The 21,492-nt window shown below is 39.3% G+C and overlaps 2 protein-coding genes across 2 annotated transcripts; both read left to right on the top strand.

Moving 5' to 3' along the window:
• Positions 1–1,423: 1,423 nt before the first annotated feature.
• On the top strand, positions 1,424–3,955 carry LOC133323662 (chromatin remodeling regulator CECR2-like). The gene is made up of 4 exons (XM_061532586.1): positions 1,424–1,523; positions 1,600–1,688; positions 1,752–2,374; positions 3,736–3,955. Exons 1-4 carry the CDS (start codon positions 1,496–1,498, stop codon positions 3,938–3,940), a joined length of 945 nt encoding a protein of 314 aa, XP_061388570.1. The 5' UTR covers positions 1,424–1,495; the 3' UTR covers positions 3,941–3,955.
• A 1,926-nt stretch (positions 3,956–5,881) lies between these two features.
• LOC133323674 (uncharacterized) lies at positions 5,882–21,214 on the top strand. Its single transcript, XM_061532597.1, has 13 exons — positions 5,882–5,936; positions 5,981–6,398; positions 6,522–7,162; positions 7,235–7,424; positions 10,091–10,228; positions 12,291–12,415; positions 12,483–17,656; positions 17,717–18,715; positions 18,794–19,354; positions 19,415–19,775; positions 19,833–19,883; positions 19,974–20,522; positions 20,592–21,214. The coding sequence occupies exons 1-13, from the start codon at positions 5,882–5,884 to the stop codon at positions 21,194–21,196; spliced, it is 9,867 nt and encodes a 3,288-aa protein (XP_061388581.1). The 3' UTR covers positions 21,197–21,214.
• The last annotated feature ends 278 nt before the right edge of the window (positions 21,215–21,492 follow it).

Raw genomic sequence — 21,492 nt, 5'->3', positions numbered from 1 at the left:
ATCCCATTGTAGTTAAAACTTGATTGACATAGAAGGTAAGGTTATCCTTTTCTTATTGTTCAATTGGGGCCTGCTAATAACAATGTATATATTTTGTTAACCTATAATGGCGCAATTCCCCCGATCTAAAATTGGGCCTTCCTGGCTTCAGAATACGCTATTCGTTTCGGATAGTAGATCCCATTGTAGTTAAAACTTGAGTGACATAGAAGGTTATCATTTGTTATCACTTTTAGAGTTTTTTTTTGGGTCTGGCGAGAGGTGGCCTTGTTTCTGAATTGCTTACTTAGACCATAGTAGCATCTGTTGGCCAACACTATTCTCCTCCGAATTTCAAAACTGATACCATTTATGGCGGTACCAAGGTATATAAAATCTTTGACTACCTCGAAGCTGTAGTTCTCAATTTCCACAGTTGGTCCGAGTCTTGCGCGTTGATGCCATCAGCTTGGTCTTCCCGCCATTTACTGCCAGACCCACTTAGGCAGACTCCTTCTCAATTTGTTCAAAGATTGCTGTTATTGCTCGCAATGTTCGACCCATAATATCGATGTCGTCGGCGTGTAACATATGCTGTTTAATGTACAAAGATCCATTTCTTTTCACCTTTTGTATGAGCTTTTCCAGCAGGATGTTAAAAAGATCTCTCGACAAACTGTCACCTTGTCTGAATCCTCGTTCGGTATTAAAGTGCTCCGATAGGTCCTTACCGACTTTAACTGCTGACCTTGTGTCAATTATAGTTATCTTGCATAATTTTTTTAATGCCCAAAGCAAAATGGCTTTAAACACCTCTGAGTGAATAGGGCTGTCGAATGCGTCTTTATAGTCGACGAATAGGTGGAATGTGTAGATGTGTTTTTCGTGGGTCATTTCCCGGATTTGGCAGGTGGATTTGCCAGGCCTGAAACTGCATTGGTATGGTCCAATAATGTAATTGACCATTGGCTTCAGTTGTTTTGAGGAGACCTATTCCTCTATAGTTGACACATATCTTCTTGCATCCAGAAGGAGTGCAACTTTATCTATGTTTGGAATAAATATTAAGATTTGTAAATTTGTAATGAAATCGATTACTCCCTTCGAGAGTTATCATGCGTACCAGCCGTCCACACAGATAGACGGACGGACATTTGTAAATTGACCCCAAATTGTCTGAAACTGATATTTCGATGATGCACATATTTGCCGCATCCAAGTGTGTATACTCACCTACAATATACATACAAAAAAACCTTGATTGAATTCTTCATAATTGTTCATGTTTTAAATATTTTCAGAAAAAAAAACAAATGATTTCATATAAAAAATACCAAAGAAGAATTTTTTGAAAATTGTAAAACTAAACTCAAGGAATTGAAGAATACAGAAAGCGGATACACAGAGATTTAAACAAAAAGCAACAAAAACGAGGCCTTTATTCACGGATATATAAACAAGCAAAAAAATACAGGACGGCGCAACTCACCTCAGAAACTGCTGAAAGTGAACATAAATGGTTTCTACTTTCATAGGACTTTTGGGTAAGAAGCCAGCAAATCAAATTTTCCAAACATTTTAAAAATTAATTCAATTTTTTCTCCTCTTCTTCCCTTACAGATATACAATCATGGTGGGAGATACCGTGCATTTCACATTTTTGTTCATTGTTTAGTTCAGCCTTTGATTTGCCAGATATTGATATTGAGGTGGGTAGTGTTTTTAGTTTTAGTCGAAAGAAACATTTTCCAAATTTCCCTTCCCTCTTGCAGGATTTAGAATCCGCCTTATTATCCGATGGTACTACCACAGATGATGAACATCATATTGCTTTAGTGCCTGAATTAATTGTACGCCTACTCAAGGGTTGCGATGCCTTACGTTCGGTAGCAAAAGAAATCACCCACAGTAATTATCAAATGTTCTTGCGGCGTTTCTTGCGCCAACAGTGTCGTCTTCACAATACCGAAAACCATTTTGATACCGATATTGATTTTCAATCGTTACCCGTACGCAAACGTCTCTTGATTTTATACGATCTGTGTCATTTTCGTTTGGACAGTGTCGATGTTCAGGTCATCTTGAATAATCTCGAATCGGATAGTTTACGCGTCGAACCGTTAGGTTATGATTCGAAAAATTCCGGTTATTGGTATTTTTACGGTACGCGATTATATCGCGAAGATAAACCGGCCGGTGCTGGCAGTAGTAGTCTGAAATCGAATTCAGTGTGGCAAGTCATATGTTTTACCGAAGAAGATTGGCAAAATCTTGCGGCCAAATTTAAGGCATCCACCAATGCCAAAGAGAAAGAATTATATCAAATATTAGATGAGAATTTTTTGCCAAAATTACCGCAATTGTTTAAGGAACGTGAACGCTTGAGGCGAAGAAAGTAAGTAGTGTGGCAGTGTTGTGAAGAGATTTATTGATTTTAGTTTCTTGCTGTTTTTTTTTTTTTTTTAATTTAAATTGTTACAATTATTATCTTCTTATTATCTTCAAAGAAAACCAATAGGTTTTCTTATAGAAGTCCATAAGAATACCTATTCTTATAGAAGACCCATAGGTATTCTTATAGAAGACCAATAGGTCTTCTTATAGAAGAACAATATGTCTTCTTATAGAAGAACAATATGTCTTCTTATAGAATACCAAAAGGTCTTCTTATAGAAGACAAATAGGTCTTATAGAAGACCAATAGGTCTTCTATAGAAGACCAATAGATCTCCTTATAGAAGACCAATAGATCTCATTATAGAAGGCCAATAGGTCTTCTTATGGAAGACCAGTAGACCTTCATAAAAAAGACCAGTAGGTCTTCTTATATAAGACCAGTAGGTCTTCTTATAGAAGACCAATAGGTCTTCTTATAGAAGACAAATAGGTCTTCTTATAGAAGACAAATAGGCCTTCTTATGGAAGACCAATAGGTGTTCTTATAGAGGACCAAAAGGTGTTCTTATAGAAGACCAAAAAGTCTTCTTATGGAAGACCAATAGGTATTCTTATAGAAGACCAAAAGGTCTTCTTATAGAAGACCATCATGGTCTTCTTATAGAAGACTATCAGGCCTTCTTATAGAAGACCATCATGCCTTCTTATATAACACCATTAGGTCTTCTTACATATAGGATCATTAGGCCTTCATATAGAAAATTATTAGGTCTGCTCATAGAAGGCCATTAGGTTTTCTTATTAAATATTGTTAGGTCTCCTTATAGAAGACCATTAGATCTTCTTGCAAAATACCATTAGATCTTCTTATAAAAGTCCATTAAGTCTTGTTATAGAAGACCATAAGGTCTTTTTATAGATGAGCATTGGATTTTATTATAGCAGACCTTTAGGTCTTCTTATAGAAGATTATTACGTCTTCATATACAAAATTATAAGGTTTATAGAAGACAATTAGGGTTTCTTATAAAAGATCATTAGATCTCCTTATAGATGACTAATAGGGATACTTATAGAAGTCCATTTTATATTCTTATATAAGACTATAGACCCTCTTATAGATAACTAGTAGGGATATTTAAAGAAGATCTTAGATCTTTTTATATTTTTTTCAAAATGTTTTTCCATATACTATTAGCAAAAATATAATATTTTTAAATTCTTATAAATCATTATTTGCAAGTGTGGAGTATTTGAAATATTTTTTTTCTTTTTTATAAGAAATTTTGTGTTCAGTGATTTATTTTTGTTTGTTTCTTATTCTTAATACTAATATCTTTTTTATCTCTAAATTTGCAGATTACTACAAGTTCGCAATTCAAGTCGCATACGTAATTTGGCCGAACTGAAAGAGCGACAAGAAAAGGAACGCCAAGAAAAAGAACGTAAACAAAAAGAACGTCAACAACGTTTACAATTTGAACAGCCGCAACCGAAAAACGTACCAACATGCTCACAACTTAGAGCGCGCAGATGGTTAGCACGTCAAAATAGTCTCTCCTAGAAAACAAGAAAAAAACAAAACAGAACAAAGCAAAAAATAAAAGCCAAACTCAAAACAAAACAGAAAAAAGAAAGCAACAAAAAACAAGAACTCTGTATATGAACAAAACTACTACAGAAATGTGTTAAGAAGCATTCATTATAAACCTGCATTATATCATCACCACGAAAAACACCAACCGAACACCCACCACCCAACCAACACCACCCACCAAAATTGATCATATCACATTTATAACAACGGCACAACCAATCAATTCCAACACCAACCAATCCAACAACAAAACAATACATCCTCCATTGCCTTTTTTTGGTTTCATTATTATTTCGGATCATTTGTTGGCTTTTCTTTTTGTTTTTGTTATCAGTTGTTGTGAAACATTATTTTGTTTTTTCTTGCATATAATTTTTGATCAAACATCAAACAAATCATTAAGCAAAAGCAAACAAAGAATACATGCCGCGCCACCTTGAAGCGAGAATCATAAATTCCATATATGACATATGAATATTTTTGGCTATATGAAGAGGATATTATTTTGAAATATCACAAAAACAAAATTAAGCGGAGTTTTATTTCCCTCTCTCTTCTTTAATTATATTGTTGGAAAACACACACAACTCAACTCAACAACTGGTGGCTGGCGTCGTTTATTCTTCTTGGCCCAACGACTAGAGATTTGTTTGAGACATCATCATATCGAAAAATTTGTATGCCAAAAACCAAAAAAATATAATAATAATAATTGAAACAAATTATAATAACCCAGCATCATTCTCTTCTGTTTCGGCTTCTGATTGGATCTTGTTGATTGATTATTGAATGATTGATTCTCAGCCACAACAGGCCCACAATAAAAAATCAATTCGTTTCTTTTAACAAATTATGTAAGCATGCTTTATTTATTTATAATTATTCTTAATTTAATTTTATTAATTTATTATTATAATTATTTGTCATTTTTGCTAAGACTGTTTTTATTTTTAAATTGTATATAGAAATGTAGGAGACATAGAATTAAGTAGGATATTTTAGGGAATATTTTTTTTAAGAAATATTAAAAGACGTACATTTTTAAAAAATTCGTGATGGCTCCCATATTACGGTACCCCCCCTTTATTCGGTATTTTGGGCACATTTTTTGAACCAAATTGGCTGTAATTTGATACTTTGAATTCCCATCGGGTAGCAAAAATTCTTACTAAAAATAATCGATATCGGTTCACTTTTGGGGATATCCTCCATACAGCGTTACCTCTTAAATATCGGTAGTTTGCGAATAAATAAATAATAATAAGAATAAGACTAAAAGGCCTTTCAAGGTCTATACAAATTAGGATTTATTTTAAATTATTTTCTAGGTTTATTCCAGATTCCAGGATATTTATTTTAAATATTTTTTTGAAGGACTGTCAACAATCTAGAATGGTTAAAATTTTTTTCAAGGAATATCAACAATCCACGATTGATTTAAATATTTTTCTGTAGGACATTAATCTAGGATTTCGTTGAAAATCATTTTTAAGGTCTCTCAAAAAATCCGAGATTTAAATTTATATTTTTTAGTCCCCGAGGAAAATATATTTTTAGATGTTCTTTTTTAATTATTCTAATTATGTTTATTATTCTAATTATTTATTTATAATTTTCGACCATCACTTAACTACACATTCTGTGCATGCATTCTCCTCATATACTATTTTGGTTGTTATACAAATTTTTTTTCAAATACAATGTTAACTAAAATATTTTCCGCACATATTTACAGTTCACAATCAACATCAACGGCCAGTGGTATCTCAACATATGCCAGCTCTTTGCGTCGTACCATAACCACAAATTCGAGTGATTTTTTAGGACATCGAGAAACATTTTGTCTGACACCCGAAGAAGAGGACGACGAAGAGGACGAGGGCGATATTGATCGTTATTTTGATGAAGATGATGATGCTGAAGACAACTATCATCAACATCACCACCAACTACAGCAGCAACAGCAATTAGACTATCAACAACAATTTGCTGCAGTAACAGGAGAAGATTGTGACAACCAACAACAACAACAACCGAATAGCCACAAAATTGTAGATTATACAACAACACTAACAGATGAACATTTGGATCTATTGAAAAATATTAAATTAGAACCAAACGAAGAAGAGGAAGCAGAAGCAGGAGAACACCAAGCCTTAACAACTACAACAGCATCAGCAGTGGGAGAAGAAGTATTAACATTAGAAAAGGAAAAACAGGAATTCATACAGCCAGAGGAACCACAAAGAGAAGACGAGGAAGAAGGAGAAGAAGAAGTTGAACATCACAGTCCAAGAAATTACAACAACAATAAACATTTAACCAATCATAACGACGATAATCAAAATATCGATGAGGAGGAACAGCAACAGCAGCAACAAGAACAAGAGGAAACCGATAAACACACAACAAAACTAAATAAGAAGTCACATCATCATCACCACCACCATCATCATCATCACCACCATCACAAAAAGAAGAAATCCCAAAAGAAACAAAAGAAGAAATCCAAAGAACATCGTAAAAAACAAAAACACAATAATTCTAGGGGAAAGGACGAAGCAACAAGTGATCATCAGGAAGTGGTGGTGCGAACTGCTGTTGTGGATGTAAAAAAGGATACACCACCTACTCATCCAGGACAAATTTCCGCCACACAATTACATTTGCTATCGGAAAAACTAGCCAAACACAATAACCACACAATAGCGGCAGCAGCAGCGGCGGCGGCCTCAGCTTCGACGGGTGGCGCATCTTCTCTAACACAATACCATCGTAATCACATCGATGAAGAAGAGCCCGTCTTAAGTCCCGAAGATAAGGAGAATTTTTGTCGTGCTCTGGGTGTAGTGCCCACAGAAAGTTTACATTTATTTTTGCCACAAAATCACCACCATCATCATCATAACGAATCGGGTGGAACGGTAGCAGCAGTAGCACACACTCATCACCACACTGATCCATTGGTGACAAGTGTATCGGCAATAAAAAAAGAAAAAGACAAGAAAAAAACAACAACAACAGTATCTGCTATAAAGCAGCAGGATATGGCACCAGCTACAAATATGAAATTACCAGGACGTCAAACAAATAATTCTCTTTCCTCGCTAACAGGCAACATCTTTATACCGCCTGCCTTGCAAGATTCCTCTTCAGCCGGTGGCGGCACCGGCACAACATCTTCTTCCAGCAATTCCACAAACACCAACAACAAAACAAAAAATTCCACTATGGCCAATAAGAAACAAAAAGCATCCACAGACACCACAACAAAAGCAGCCGTAGGAGGAGGACGTAAATCAAAATCGAATTCCAAAGCAAATCAAGAGACACCGGCTTCAACGACAGCATCGGCAGCGGATACATCTAAAGAAGATGAGACCAGCAACACCATTAACACAAATTCCAAGACCAACATCTCTTCACAGAGTTCGGAAAAAAGTGCCGATGAGTAAGCTTGTAACCTTTGTATTTTCTATGCACTCTATTCCCTTTATTTCTTCAACATTCTTCTCTAAAAACACATCACTCCTTTTCATCATCATAATTGGCGGTTATTTTGGGTTTTCAGCTATAATAAAAATGTATATTTACTTTTGTATTTTTTGTTTTCTTATAATTTTTTGCTTTCCCAAATACTCTCTCTCGCTCTCTTTGGATGCATGTATTATTATTCCAAATTTGCCTAATTTCTTGCAAGTTTGAAATTTTGTGTATTAAAAAACTTCATGGCTGCAATAGATATTGGCAAATGTAAACAACAATTCAACACTACTGAAATTAAGGCTAATCATTGAAATCAATTTAATTTTAATTTAATTGGGGTTACATTGACCGTTTAATTCGGTAGGTTCGAATTCAAATTCAAAAATTCCCTTTAAAAATTCAAGCAAATAAAATCTTGAAGATATAATGCTATATATGGGAATGCCTATATTATTTTAAATTTTCTTGAATCAGTGTTTTTAACAAATCTTGGCGCAGATAACACAAAAACTAATAAATGTTATCGGTCAAGATCTTCATTATTTTCTAACATGGTTTGTGTTCTCAAGTGGGGGTTCTTTTGACATTAAAATTAAATTAATGAATGATTTTGGTACATAATATACGGACAAAAAATCGGACGAAACTATATATGGGAGCTATATTATATTTAAATCTGAACCGATTTTAACAAAACTTCGCAGACATCACTCTGGACCTAATTCCGTACTCTGTGTGTAGGTCAAATATTTCTGATTTTGGTGTATCATTCACAAAAAATCGGACGAAACTATATATAAGAGCTATATATAAATCTGAACCGATTTTCTCAAATTTCAATAGGGTTGGTCCTTGTGCCAAATAAGTGAACTGTGCCAAATTACATCCAAATCGGATCATAAATGTGACCTGTACTTTGTTCACAAAAATACATGGACGGATGGACAGACGGATATGCGTAAATCGACTCAGAAAGTGATTCTATGCATATTCTCAAAAGGAACCATGGGTATATCTCGATTCCTTTTGCCTGTTACAAACATATGCACAAATACATAATACCCTGTACCACAGTTTGGTGAAGGGTATAAACATTTGATTCCCAAATTAATATCCATTGACGTATGAAAACCCGTTGGCCTACCTATAGAAGTGGAAATTTGCCTTAACAGTCACGATGAATTCCAGATAATATTTATTTACCGCTTCTCTAATATTCCCAACACTTCGTATTCTCTGAAGGGTGTTCTATACATAAAAGAGCTTTTTAAAGTTATTCTATATATAGAATAACTCTATGAAGGATATTCGATGTATAGAAACCATTTTGAGGGTATTTATTATATTTATAGAAACCCCTCCCTCAAGGGTATTCTATGTGTAGTGTTACCTAAGGATACGTAGACTATTATCGATTATATTTAATTCTATTGTATTATAGCAGTACAAAGGAATAAATCTTTTTTTGTTAATAAACTTACCTTAGCTTCTTTGGTTTTTGGCATGCTTGATCTAATTTTATTTTGTAAAATTCAATACAAAATTGTAGTTACCAACCACAGCTGTATTCTGTTTTTGTTTGGGCTCTCGAATTGTTTACCTCTCCTTTCCGAGTAATACCAAAACTAACAGCGAATTTCATTTGTAAATAAATATTCATCTAAACAAGTACCAATTTGTATTTTGTACCCTTTTCCTTCTTGATTTTTTTCTTTTGTGTGTTAAAAAAAAACAACAAATACCAAAAAATCATGCAATTGTGTAAAATGTAAAAATCACTATCAACCAAATCCAATCATCCATATATATATTAAAAATACCACCAAACAACCTACAATTCATCACGATGCCAAATACTTTTAAATCGATGTCAAAATCACCCTCCAACTTCCCAACAAAAACACATATGAATTCGAACCGCGAACCAACAACCATTCTTGTGTATAGCCACAAATTCAATATCAAGGGTAACAGCAACAAGGGCCACAAAAGCCAACACCATCAACAGCAGGATCATGTGCCGTTATCATCACCCTGTACCATGACCAATACAAATAGCGACAATAATCCATGTCACAATTTAATTAGCAGTAGAACATCCCGGTCAAATAGCACCACAACAACTTCTACACCAGATATGGCCAAAATACCACCAACCAAACGTTATTTGAAACATCAGACACATAACTCTCACCAACACCCTCACAATACCTCTTCCACCTCCTCCTCTTGTTTAAATACTTCTTCTATAGTCAACACCACCAATACTAACGATAATAATACCACCTCCTCTTCCTCTTCTTATTTAAATACTTCCACTAGTAATACAGTTACTAATACCAATGCACACTTTCCCAATAATCAACAACAACAACAACACCATTATCATCATCACAATAATAATTCCCTACTCCTTCAACATGATTCCACATATGTACATAAAAAATCATCAACCTCCTATCACAAATATCAATCACAAAAACACCAACACCATCATCATCAAACAACAAAATCTCTGTACTCCACCACCACCACGACCACATCATCAACCTCATCCTCCTCGACCAACCTCAACCACAACTACAACAATTATTGTACGAACAAAAATTCCATCACAACAAATGTTCTTAGCTTTACCGAAATGGAGGAGGTGTTACAAATTGGCATGCACAAAGTACTGGTCTATGTGAAAAATCATCGTGATGCCTGGCCGTTTATGGATCCCGTGGAGGAGGATATTGCACCCAGATATTATTCCATAATTAGGAGGTAAGTAGTGACAACTGCAACAAAATTCAATCATACATCCATTCATTACATTCCATTTATTCATAGATGATTTTATGGGAGAAAGGTACCGGAGATTCTCAGGGGTTTAATAGAAATAATAACCATAGTATATTTTTTTTCGGTATACATAGGGTTCTAAACCCCTCAGAGAAGTATTCTATACATCAAAGGCCCTTCGGACCTATCCTCTATACATAGAAGACCTTTCGGATTGGTCCTCTATGTATAGAGGACCCATCGGAGAGGACTTATATACATAGAAGACCGTTCGGAAAGGTATTCTATACATATAATACACTTAGAGAAGGACTTCTATTCATATAAGATCCTTCGGAGAGGACTTCTTTAAATATGTGACCCTTTCAAAAGGTATTCTACACATCGAAGACCCTTCGGACCCATCCTCTATTCGTATAAGACATTTCGGATTGGTCCTCTATACATAGAAGACCTTTCGGAAAGGTATTCTATACATATGATACATTTCGGGAAGGTCTTTTATGCATATAATACCCTTTCGGAAAGGACTTCTTTTCATCGATGATCCTTCGGATAAGTTTTCCATACATCGAAGACCTTTCGGATAGGTCATCTATACTTAAAATACCCTTCGGAGATGTTTTCCATATATAGAAAGCCCTTCGAAGAAATCTTCTATACATAGAAGATTCGGAGGGGACTTTTTTTACATAGAAGACCCTTCGGAGATGTATACAGAGAAAAAGCTTCGGAGAAATCCTCTATAAATATAAGACCTTTCGGAGAAATCTTCTATATATAGAAGATACTTCGAAAAGCTCTTCTACACACAGAATGTCCTTCGGAGAGGTATGCTCTACATAGAAGACCCTTCAGAGTGGTCTTCTACACATAAAAGAGCCTTCGGAAAGGTATTCTCTACATAGAAGACTCTTTATATACACTTTCAGAGGTCTTCTTCGGATAGGTATTCTATACATATAATACACTTAGAGAAGGACTTCTATTCATATAAGATCCTTCGGAGAGGCCTTATATACATAGAAGACCCTTCGGAGAGGACTTCTTTAAATATGTGACCCTTTCAAAAGGTATTCTACACATCGAAGACCCTTCGGACCCATCCTCTATTCGTATAAGACATTTCGGATTGGTCCTCTATACATAGTAGACCTTTCGGAAAGGTATTCTATACATATAATACATTTCGGGAAGGTCTATGCATATAATACCCTTTCGGAAAGGACTTCTTTTCATCGATGATCCTTCGGATAAGTTTTCTATACATCGAAGACCTTTCGGATAGGTCATCTATACTTAAAATACCCTTCGGAGATGTTTTCCATATATAGAAAGCCCTTCGAAGAAATCTTCTATACATAGAAGATTCGGAGGGGACTTTTTTTACATTGAAGACCCTTCGGAGAGGTATACAGAGAAAAAGCTTCGGAGAAATCCTCTATAAATATAAGACCTTTCGGAGAAATCTTCTATACATAGAAGATACTTCGAAAAGCTCTTCTACACATAGAATGTCCTTCGGAGAGGTATGCTCTACATAGAAGACCCTTCAGAGAGGTCTTCTACACATAAAAGAGCCTTCGGAAAGGTATTCTCTACATAGAAGACTCTTTATATACACTTTCAGAGGTCTTCTGTACATGTAAAACCTTTCTAAAGGTCTTCTTTTCATAGAACATTTCATAATGAACTCCTTTAGGTAGAAGACCTTTACAGAGAACTTCTATACATAGATGTGCTCTATGGTTAGAAAATCTTACAAAGGGTTTCTTTTGGTTTTAGCTAGAAGACCATCTATACATTTTTGACGGATGAAGGTTGCTTTAAGAATTATCTATGGCTAGAAGATATTCTGAAAAGCTTCTACGATTCGAAGACATTACATAGGTCTTCTTTATGTATTTTTTTATTAGCTTCTGCGCCTAAATATTATTAAATGACCCGATAAAGCCATAACCGCTCCATTACATTATTATTTTAATATTTATATTTCAAACATAAAATTTTTTTCCATAATAATATTTTCAAATTTTTCTTTTAGGCCCATGGATCTCCTCAAAATGGAAGACAAACTGGACAATGGCGAATATCAGAAATTCAGTGATTTTCGCAATGATTTCAAATTAATTGTAAATAATTGTCGGTTATATAATGGCAATGATAATGGTAAGGCCCACATGAAATTCTTCAGCGGCATATGTATTTCACTAACCCCACTTTACCCTTTTCACAGAATATACCGAAATGGTAAATAAACTACAAGAGGCCTTTGACAAAGCCACCAAAAAATATTTCGATCATCTATCCGACGATGACGAGGATGATCCAAATTTAAGTTATCCGGCGGCTGATTCCAAAATGAATGTATTTCGTGAGAAGTATTTCAATAAGAAGGCCAAAGATAAGGAGAATCAAGATACTACTATGACCAGCAGCAGTGGTGGTGGCAATAAAAAATCGGGACATAAATCTCAGGAACGTAAAAATAAACATGCAAAAAAATCAAATAATAATGATGACGGCGACGAAGAAGACGATGAAGGAGGAGAACATCCACAGCATCATCATGAACATGAACACGCCGGTGACCCAGCGGCGGAAGATTTGGAAGGCGAAAATGGTGAGCATAAATCGTCAAAACGCAAAAAGAAAGATAAAGACAAAAAACGTAAACGAAAATCAAAATCAAATAAAAAAGGTGATAAATCAATACAAAGCGGCGACGAGGAGGAAGAAGAAATGGATGTGGATGAAGAAGAGGCGGCGGCAGCGGGGGATGATCTGGAAGAAAGTCGCAACTCTTCAAAGAAGTCAAAAAGTTCCAAAGATTCCTCTTCGAAGAAAGATCGAAAATCGAAAAAATCCAAATTGGGTAAATCGAAGAAATCATCCAAGAAAAAGAGTTCCGGCAGTGGCAGACAAAAAGAAGATGAATATGATTTTTCGGAAGAGGAAAATATGCTGGAGATGGAGTCCGAAGAAGAACCACCTGACAATGAAGACGAGGATGAAAGTTATGAAATGAAGTCGTCGACAAGTAAACGTGCGAAGAATAAGACAAAAGAAAACAAGACAAGTAGCAAATCCAATCAAAAGAAAAAGAATTCAGGGAAGAAGAAGGAAAAGAAACCGAAAACTAAAACGAAAGGTCGGGGCAAAAATTCCTCCAAAATGACAGAATCCGATGAGGAGGAGGACGAAGATGAGTCATCAAGTGATGAAGAAGCCGGATTACCACAGGATGAACTTGAGGAAGAACCTCCACCGCCACCACCACCGGCAACACCCAAGGCATTGAATAAACGGAAATCTTCAATACCCTCCAACAAAGATCTTCCACCTCCGGCCGTGGCCGCTTTGGAAGCATCCGCCTCAGAACTGGAAGAGGAAGTTCACGATGATGATGACGACTCGCGTAGTATGTCACCGTTTAAAGTTGATCTACACAAAAAATACTCAAAAAGTGCCCTTAACGATGATCTATCGGAATTGTTGACAACGGTCAAGAAAGTGCAAAGCACCCAATCAAATGTTGCCCCAGCAGATTCCGATAGAGAGGATTTCAAATCGATAACTAGTCATAGCTCAGAAGAGGAGCAGGAGGAAGAAGAATCGCGTGAACCTACGCCAGAACCACCCAAAAGAAGGGGTGCAACCGGCGGACGTAGAGGAGGCGCGCGGGCCACTAACAACAGTAAAGCAAAGGAAACTAAACGTAAACGTTCCATATCCTCTTCGTCATCGTCTGTGTCGAATGATAAAAAGAAAAAGGATCCGGAAAAAGATGCAGCAGCAGCTGCTGCAGCGGCTGAACAAGCCGAGCTGGAAATGCTACTGCCTTTCCTGGATAAGTATGAGCTAATTAAATATCGTAGAAGTAGAGCTTTGTTAAATCAACAGAATACAGAGACCAAACCAGCTGCAACCAGTAGAACAAATAGTTCACGTAAAAAAGATTCAGCTGCGTCGAAAAGATCAGAGGTAGATAAGACACCAGATAAGCCGGCAGAGACCACCACGACCACTGGTAGGGGTAGGAAATCTCGTGACAACACCAAGAAAGCCAAGAAAATTTTAGAAAAATCTTTGAATAAAGAAGAAAAGACAAAAGATGTGAAAACACCATCTGCAGTGACCAGTAAACCTGAGGAGGATGAAATGCTCACCAATAAAAAAGAAATTGCCCCAGTCGCAACGACAAAAGCGGAGGTACAGGAAGAAAAGAATTATTTAGAAAAAGAAGAAATACCAATACACGAAGAAAAATTGTCCTCCCAGCCAGCCATTGAAGATAAGACCCCCATAACGGAGAAGGAGGAAGTAAACGCACGAGTAGCAACTCCAACTCCACCCATAACCGAAAATAAAGACAAGAAACCTTTAACGGCTGTTGACAAATTACCACCCAAGAAGAAGGACAAATTAAAGGCTTTTGTAAGGGAACCAACACCACCACCTCCATTAGAAATGGAAGTGGCGAATGAAGCTCCACTACAAGTTCCCCTACCCGAAGTAGTAATAGAACCACCCAAAGTGGAAGAACTGAAGATCATCGAGGAAAAACCGCAACCACCTCCACCACCCAAGAAAGCTTTACAAAAGAAGGCCTCAGCCACAAATCAAGCGGGAGGTGGTGGTAAAAGGGGCGGAAAGAATAATAAAAATAATTCCAATAATACCACCACTAATTCCTCATCAGCCAATATGGAAGCCTTGGATGTGGAGACCGAACAAACCCTCAAGGACATCAATCGTTGGCTGGAGCACACCCCACGTTTTTCGGAATTCTCTTCAGCCTCAAATTCGCCATCACGATATATGATGGATGATTTTGATGCTACAATATCGGCAAAATTGGAAGAGCCAGCCGGAGCCAAGGATGATCTTATGCCGGTAAAGCTGCAAGAAGCCTTCGATGAACTGGTGGCCGACAACAACTCTTCGTCTGATTCGAATTTACCAAAGAAAGATATACTCAATGAATTGTTACCCACAGCCACTAGCATGGTCAGGGCAACCTCACCTCCCCATTCCACCACATCAGGTCATTCTGTGGGTAGCACATCAGTGAATGCCTCATCGAATTCATCGTCGATAAATGCTCCCTCTATAGCGTCGTTGAATTCGGTGGCAGCAGCCAATACACCATTGTTGATTCCCCCACCCACCACCATAGCTCCTTCTCTGACCACGGTGACAATGCCCAAGCCCAAGGAGCCCTCAACGACACAACTCCTACTACATCCACCACCACCGCCACATATCAAAAAACAAATGGCCAAGGAGGATAAGAGGAAGTCGTTGAAGGAAAAGCTACAAGCCTCCTCGAATTCCCGGCGAAAGGATAATCTCCTTAGGACCATAGACCGGCTGCAACCTGGCAAAGCCAAGGGCAATTTAATACAAAATGTTAATAAACCTGATGAGCTATTTGCATTGGGGCCCAATGCATCTGGTGGTCCCATTAAGACGAAGGAAATTAAAAATGCCCTGATTGTGGAGACGGCCGACAATGTACCCAAACTAAGTTTGGGTTCCGTGATAAAAACTGACGATTTTTCCATTGGTTCGACGCCCTCGTTCATTGATGAATTGGCCAGTAAAACGGTAAACAAAGCTGCATTAAGTCCTGCCTTGGGTTTGGGTGGTGACAAGGAAAAAGATGACAAAGAGGATCAAAAATCAAAGGATCATGTATTGGAAGGTCTATTGCCTTTTCCAAAGGTAGCAACATCATTGTCTTCTGGTGATAAAGAAAAACTTGATGAGGAATTAAAAGTCGGTGATAAACCCAGGCCTTTTGAGGCCTTATTGGTGGCTGCAAAAACATCAACGGCAAAGGCAACAGATGTTAATGTCAATGCCACCACCGCCAACACAGGTGGTGAGGGTAAATCGTCGACCAAGGAGAAACCAAATTTAAGCGCCTGGTTTAAGGCATTTGGGGCTCCAAAGAAATGCAAAAAGTCAGAAGAAGAAGAAAAACAAAATCCAGATGCAGCTGGTGCAGATGAAAAGGGTTCAGATAAATCTGCTGCAGCAGGAGGGGTACTTGGTGGTGCATGTAACTCCACCATAGGTTTGGCTACAAATCCAGCCAATAAAAGTCCGACGACAGCAGGAGCCGCCCCCAGCACCTCCTTAATTGGTGACACGTTTTCATTGCCCTCTGCACCACGGCAACGCAAGGGTAGTACGGGTAGCACCATTTCCGAGCGGTCTAGTTTTAGTCAAGATCCTGATTCACCACGTATTACCATTGAGGATCGTTACGGCGGCTATAACACGGGAAGTTATACATCTCCAATTGGAGCATCTCCAATAGGCGCATCGCCCATTATGGTTTCACCCAAACCGGATGAAATAACAAAACCTTCCTCACCCTATCCCCTGAATGGTACAATCAAAGTTAACTTTTATCAAGACACCACGACGAAAAGTAGTCCCGATAAGAGTTGTAGTCCCCGCGAAATGCCCTCACCTTATCCTCAGTATTCCCAGCATATTTATTCATCGGCCTCATCGCCAAATGTTTCGACACCGGAGTTAAGTGGCACTTCACCATATGGGGGTGCAAATAGTTACAATCCTTCGGGTTCAGAGGCCTCGAAGACACCGGTCTATTCCTCCACATCACCATTGCCGAATTTGTATGATCAATATAAGCAACCACGTAGCCAGGAATCGGATTATAATAGTTCAATGAGTCCCAGTACACCCAATCCACATTCGCCTTATCAGCAGAATCAGAATTCACCATATGCCACGCCGCACACCACACCCCAGCCACATCAGAGTCCTTATCATCCACCCAATTCACCTTATCAAGGAGCTGCATCTTCTGCGGGACAGGGACCACAACAACAATCCCCCTATGGTGCTGCTGGTGGTGGCACGGCAACACATCCGGGAACATTGGCCCACAGTCCGGCCCATACACCACAGATAACTGGTGGTGGAGTTGCTGGTGCTTCTGGTTCATCCAGTGTACATTCACCGTTAAATCAACAACACAGTCCATTACCCAACATTGATTCGCCAGCCTCTTCGGCTGCCACTCAACCACCCACACCCTTGGCTAATTCACCGGCTGAGCAATCACAACAAAATTCACCCTATCAACAACCCGTTATGTCACCGTATCAACAACAACCACCCAGTGTAGGTACACAGCCTCAGCAAGCAGTGGCCCAAACTCCTCCCCAACCACCCACATATGGCCAGTCTAATATGACAAGTCATAATTATCATGGCTTAGGTGGCGGCAGCAGTTATGGCAATGATTTGACAAAGGATCAGCAGCAGCAACAAAATTCAAATCTTTATAATACAAAAATGGAGAATTCCACGTCCTCGGTGGGTGGATCTCAATCTGCTTCTTCTTTGGGTGTCAATTCAAATGCCTATGTACCACCACCATCACAACAACAACAACAGCAGCAGCAACAACATTCACAACAATTACAGCAACAACATCAAGTCTCTCAACTGCACAATCAAAAAGAAGATGCCTCTTCTAATGCCTCCCAAAACCCCTCAGCTGATAGTCTACAAAATCTCTTCAACTCGACAATGCTAAGAGGTGGACCCCACAGCAATGAGAATAGTAACCTGAGCGATATAAATAAGTCATCCACAGCAAGGACTAATGATTGGAGGGATAGCAACTCCGCCACCACCACCACTAACAACAACAATAATAGTAACAATAACAGTAGCCAACTCGGTCAGCATCAGCCAATGGCGACTAGTAATCAAAATTCTCAGTCATCTAATAGCCAGCAACATGTCAATCTTTTATCGCATTTGAATAGCCAACAGTCGAGCTCACAACAACAACAGCAACAGCATTCTTCATTGTTATCCAACAAACCCAGCTATCCTACCTATGCCCAATATCAAGCGGAGGCGGCGGCTAGTAAGATGTTGGCGGCCAACAGTAACACCACAACGGAGGATACTCTCAAAGATACTCAGAAATCGAATTCCACTGCTTTCAGTGCAGCTAATCATTACGGTTTAAATACTAATTCCAGCAACACTACTAACAACAACAACACAAATAGCAATACTGCTGGAGGTGGTGCTGCTGGGACGGGCGATATGGCAGCATTTATGCAGCATATGCATCAACAGGTACAGGCCCATAAAAGTTCATTGAGTACAGCTGGAACGACGGCGACAAATACACAACAACAGCCACAACAACATGGACAACAATCACATACACAACAACATCAACAACAAATTGGACAACAAGTTGCCCAGCTGCAGCCCAACACCTTGAAACGAAGTGCCGACAATCTGCTAGAAATGGATTTTGGCACGGCCAGGAAACAACAAAAATGTGAAGATACCAGCGGCAGTAATTCGGCACGACTGGGCCAGCAAACGAATAGCAATACAACAACAAATGTTACACCACAACAACAGCAGCAACAGCCACATCAGCAGAGTACATTATCGGCTCTACTGTCACAGACATCCAATCCAATGCAGCAACAACAACATCAGCAAACTTCTTCTCAACAACAACAACAACAGAGCCAGGATCCCCAACAACAGCTATCGAAATATTCTCAAATGTTCGATTCGTTTTTGGGTTCCATGGCCTTTGGCAAGCATTTTGGTAATATAGCTCCCGAGAAGGCATTTGCCATGTATAATCAGGCGGCATCGTTGGGTTTCCCCAAGGACTATACCAAAGACAACCAACAGAATGCAGCAACATTGCAACAGCAGCAGCAACAACAACAAAAATCTCAAATGCAATCAGAAACAAATAAACAACAACAGCAGCAACAACATTTGAATGCCAGTAGCCATTTGATGCATCAACAACAGCAGCAGCAAAGCGAACAACAACAACAACATACGCTGCAGCAGCAACAACAATCGATGCAACAACAGCAACAAAATAAAACAGCATTGGATATATTAAAGGCCAGTTTGAATTACAATACCCTGCAAAATACGAATCCAACAACAGCCAATAGCAGTTTACAACAAATGCAACAACAACAACAAATGGCACAACAACAGCAGAAGACCGCAGACAGTATGCAGCAACCTTTGAATATGTCCAATAACGATAACACCTATATGGCACATCAACAGCAGCAACAACAACACCAACAGCAGCAGCAACATCATAATATGCAACAGCAACAACACAGTCTTTATGGCAGCGCCAACAACAAACTAACACAAAACTCTCAACAACATCAACTCAGTTACGGCCAACAGCAACAATCACATCAACAACAACAACATTCGAATAGCAGTGATAAAAATTCCACCAGCTCCAGTTCCCTCTCCTCGACAGGCGCCACAAATCATGATTCCAATTCAACATCAAATTCATCAACTTCCAACAGTACTCTTCTATCGGCCATGACCTCGTCCTCGGCTGCCAGTCATCATCTATCACACACACATCATTTGGCGGCCTATAATAAACCCACACCTCCGCCACCACCAACACAGACCTACAACAATCCTGCCTCGTCTCTGCTACATCCCCTGGGTGATCCAAGCTCTTTGATGGGTTTGACAAGCTCCTCCTCCTCCTCCTCGGGAGGAGCTACAAATTATTATGATAAAACCATGCCGCCGGCGGCCCATAGTACCTATAGTTCAGCAGCCTCGACGGCGGCGGCGGCCAGTAAGAGTTCAGTTTCTCAGCATTATTTGAATGCGATGCATAATACGGGAGCATCTGGAGGTACATCTAGCAGCAGTGCCAGCATTTACGGTAATCCGCATCAAATGCCCACGGCGGCATCAGCCACAACAAATTATTTACATAATTTAAGTGGAGCCCCACAACAACAACAACAGCAGCAACAGCAACAGGTTGTTGAGCCACAAAAACCAGCCCCAGCCAAAAGGGGACGAAAGAAGAAGGCATCCACAATTGCAGCGGAGCAGGCGGCAGCACAAGCCAAATTACAACAACAGCAGGCTCAAGCCCAGGCTCAGCAGCAGCAACAACAACAGTTACAGCAACAACAACAACACCATCAGACACAGCAGCAACATCATCAAACCTCACAACAACAACATCATCAAAGCCAACAGCAACAACAACAGAATCTTTATAACAATCCCGCCTCACAAAATTCCAATTCCGCAGCTGCCGTGGCCGCAGCAGCCGCCGCTGCAGCAGCTGTACCCACGCCCCATCAATTACAGGCTCTACAAAGTTTTCAACTTTATGCCGGTCTTAAATCAACCGGTGTTGGTTCACCATTATCCGCCAGCTCCAATTCCAGTCAGATCACACAAAATGCCTCCTCCGTGTCCGCATCAGTGGCCGCCTCAACAAATCAACACCACCAAGCAAATTCCTCCCTAACAACATCGTCGTCCAGCTCAGCCTTAGATGCTGCCGCTGCCCTATCCCTGAAAACAGCCGCCGGATTGGTACCCGGTAGTGCTTTCAATTTCGGACACACTGCAGCCAGCACACTGGGCCTTTATGGCGATCAAACGGCCGGCTCCAGCTATTTAGATCAATTTCGTGATGCCCCCAACCCATACTATATGGCACCCGCTCCCGCCCATCGCAGCAGTAATACTGCAAATGATGCCAGCAATTCAGTGAGCGCCGCCAGTGTTATGGATAAGACGCAATCGGCTTTAAGTCCCGCCGCAGCGGCAGCAGCTGCTGCAAATCCTTACAGCTTTTTGACACATCCTACCACACGGGCCGCTCCATATCCCTTTATGAATGCTGCCTCACAGCTAGACGGTAACAGTCAATTGTATCAACAATATTTCAGACGTGATGATTATCGGATGATGTCATTTCCATCGTTGTTAACGGGACCGGCAGCAGCAGCTGCGGCAGCGGGTTATGGTCAACCACCGCCATCGGCATATCGGCCATCGACATTGGGTATACCCAAACCATATGATGCTGCAAATCCACGTTCATGGTTCTAGCAGTGCGCCCAAGGCGGGCAATCAGCAGCAACAACAACAGGGACCGGTCTAGACAATAATGCTGCAACTGTCACATCATCATCGGCAACAACAACAGCGGATAATACGAGGAATCAAATGAATATGATGAATAGCAGCGGCGGTAATAATGTCACGGCTGGTTCCGCATCATCGTTATCATCCTCCTTACTTGTTGGGCAGCAACCACAACAACAGCAACATCAAACATTGCATCAATTACAAACAGATGCTGGTGGCAATGGCTTTGGACCATAGAAGGACTGCGGTTAAAATAA

Source organism: Musca vetustissima, unplaced genomic scaffold, assembly GCF_032173495.1.
Source record: "Musca vetustissima isolate MV318-11 ecotype Yass unplaced genomic scaffold, APGP_CSIRO_Mvet_v1 utg20989, whole genome shotgun sequence".
Lineage (NCBI taxonomy): Eukaryota > Metazoa > Arthropoda > Insecta > Diptera > Muscidae > Musca > Musca vetustissima.
This window is presented reverse-complemented; position numbering and strand designations above follow the sequence as displayed.

Excerpts from the sequence above, each read along its gene's own strand:
- LOC133323662 (XM_061532586.1), top strand. The coding sequence starts at position 1,496 with ATGGTTTCTACTTTCATAGGACTTTTGG. Across the intron at positions 1,524-1,599 it reads TACTTTCATAGGACTTTTGG|ATATACAATCATGGTGGGAG; the intron begins GTAAGAAGCCAG and ends CTTCCCTTACAG. Across the intron at positions 2,375-3,735 it reads GAACGCTTGAGGCGAAGAAA|ATTACTACAAGTTCGCAATT; the intron begins GTAAGTAGTGTG and ends CTAAATTTGCAG.
- LOC133323674 (XM_061532597.1), top strand. The coding sequence starts at position 5,882 with ATGATGATGCTGAAGACAACTATCATCAACATCACCACCAACTACAGC. Across the intron at positions 18,716-18,793 it reads ATCAGCAGAGTACATTATCG|AGCCAGGATCCCCAACAACA; the intron begins GCTCTACTGTCA and ends CAACAACAACAG. Across the intron at positions 19,884-19,973 it reads GGCGGCCCATAGTACCTATA|GTACATCTAGCAGCAGTGCC; the intron begins GTTCAGCAGCCT and ends GAGCATCTGGAG.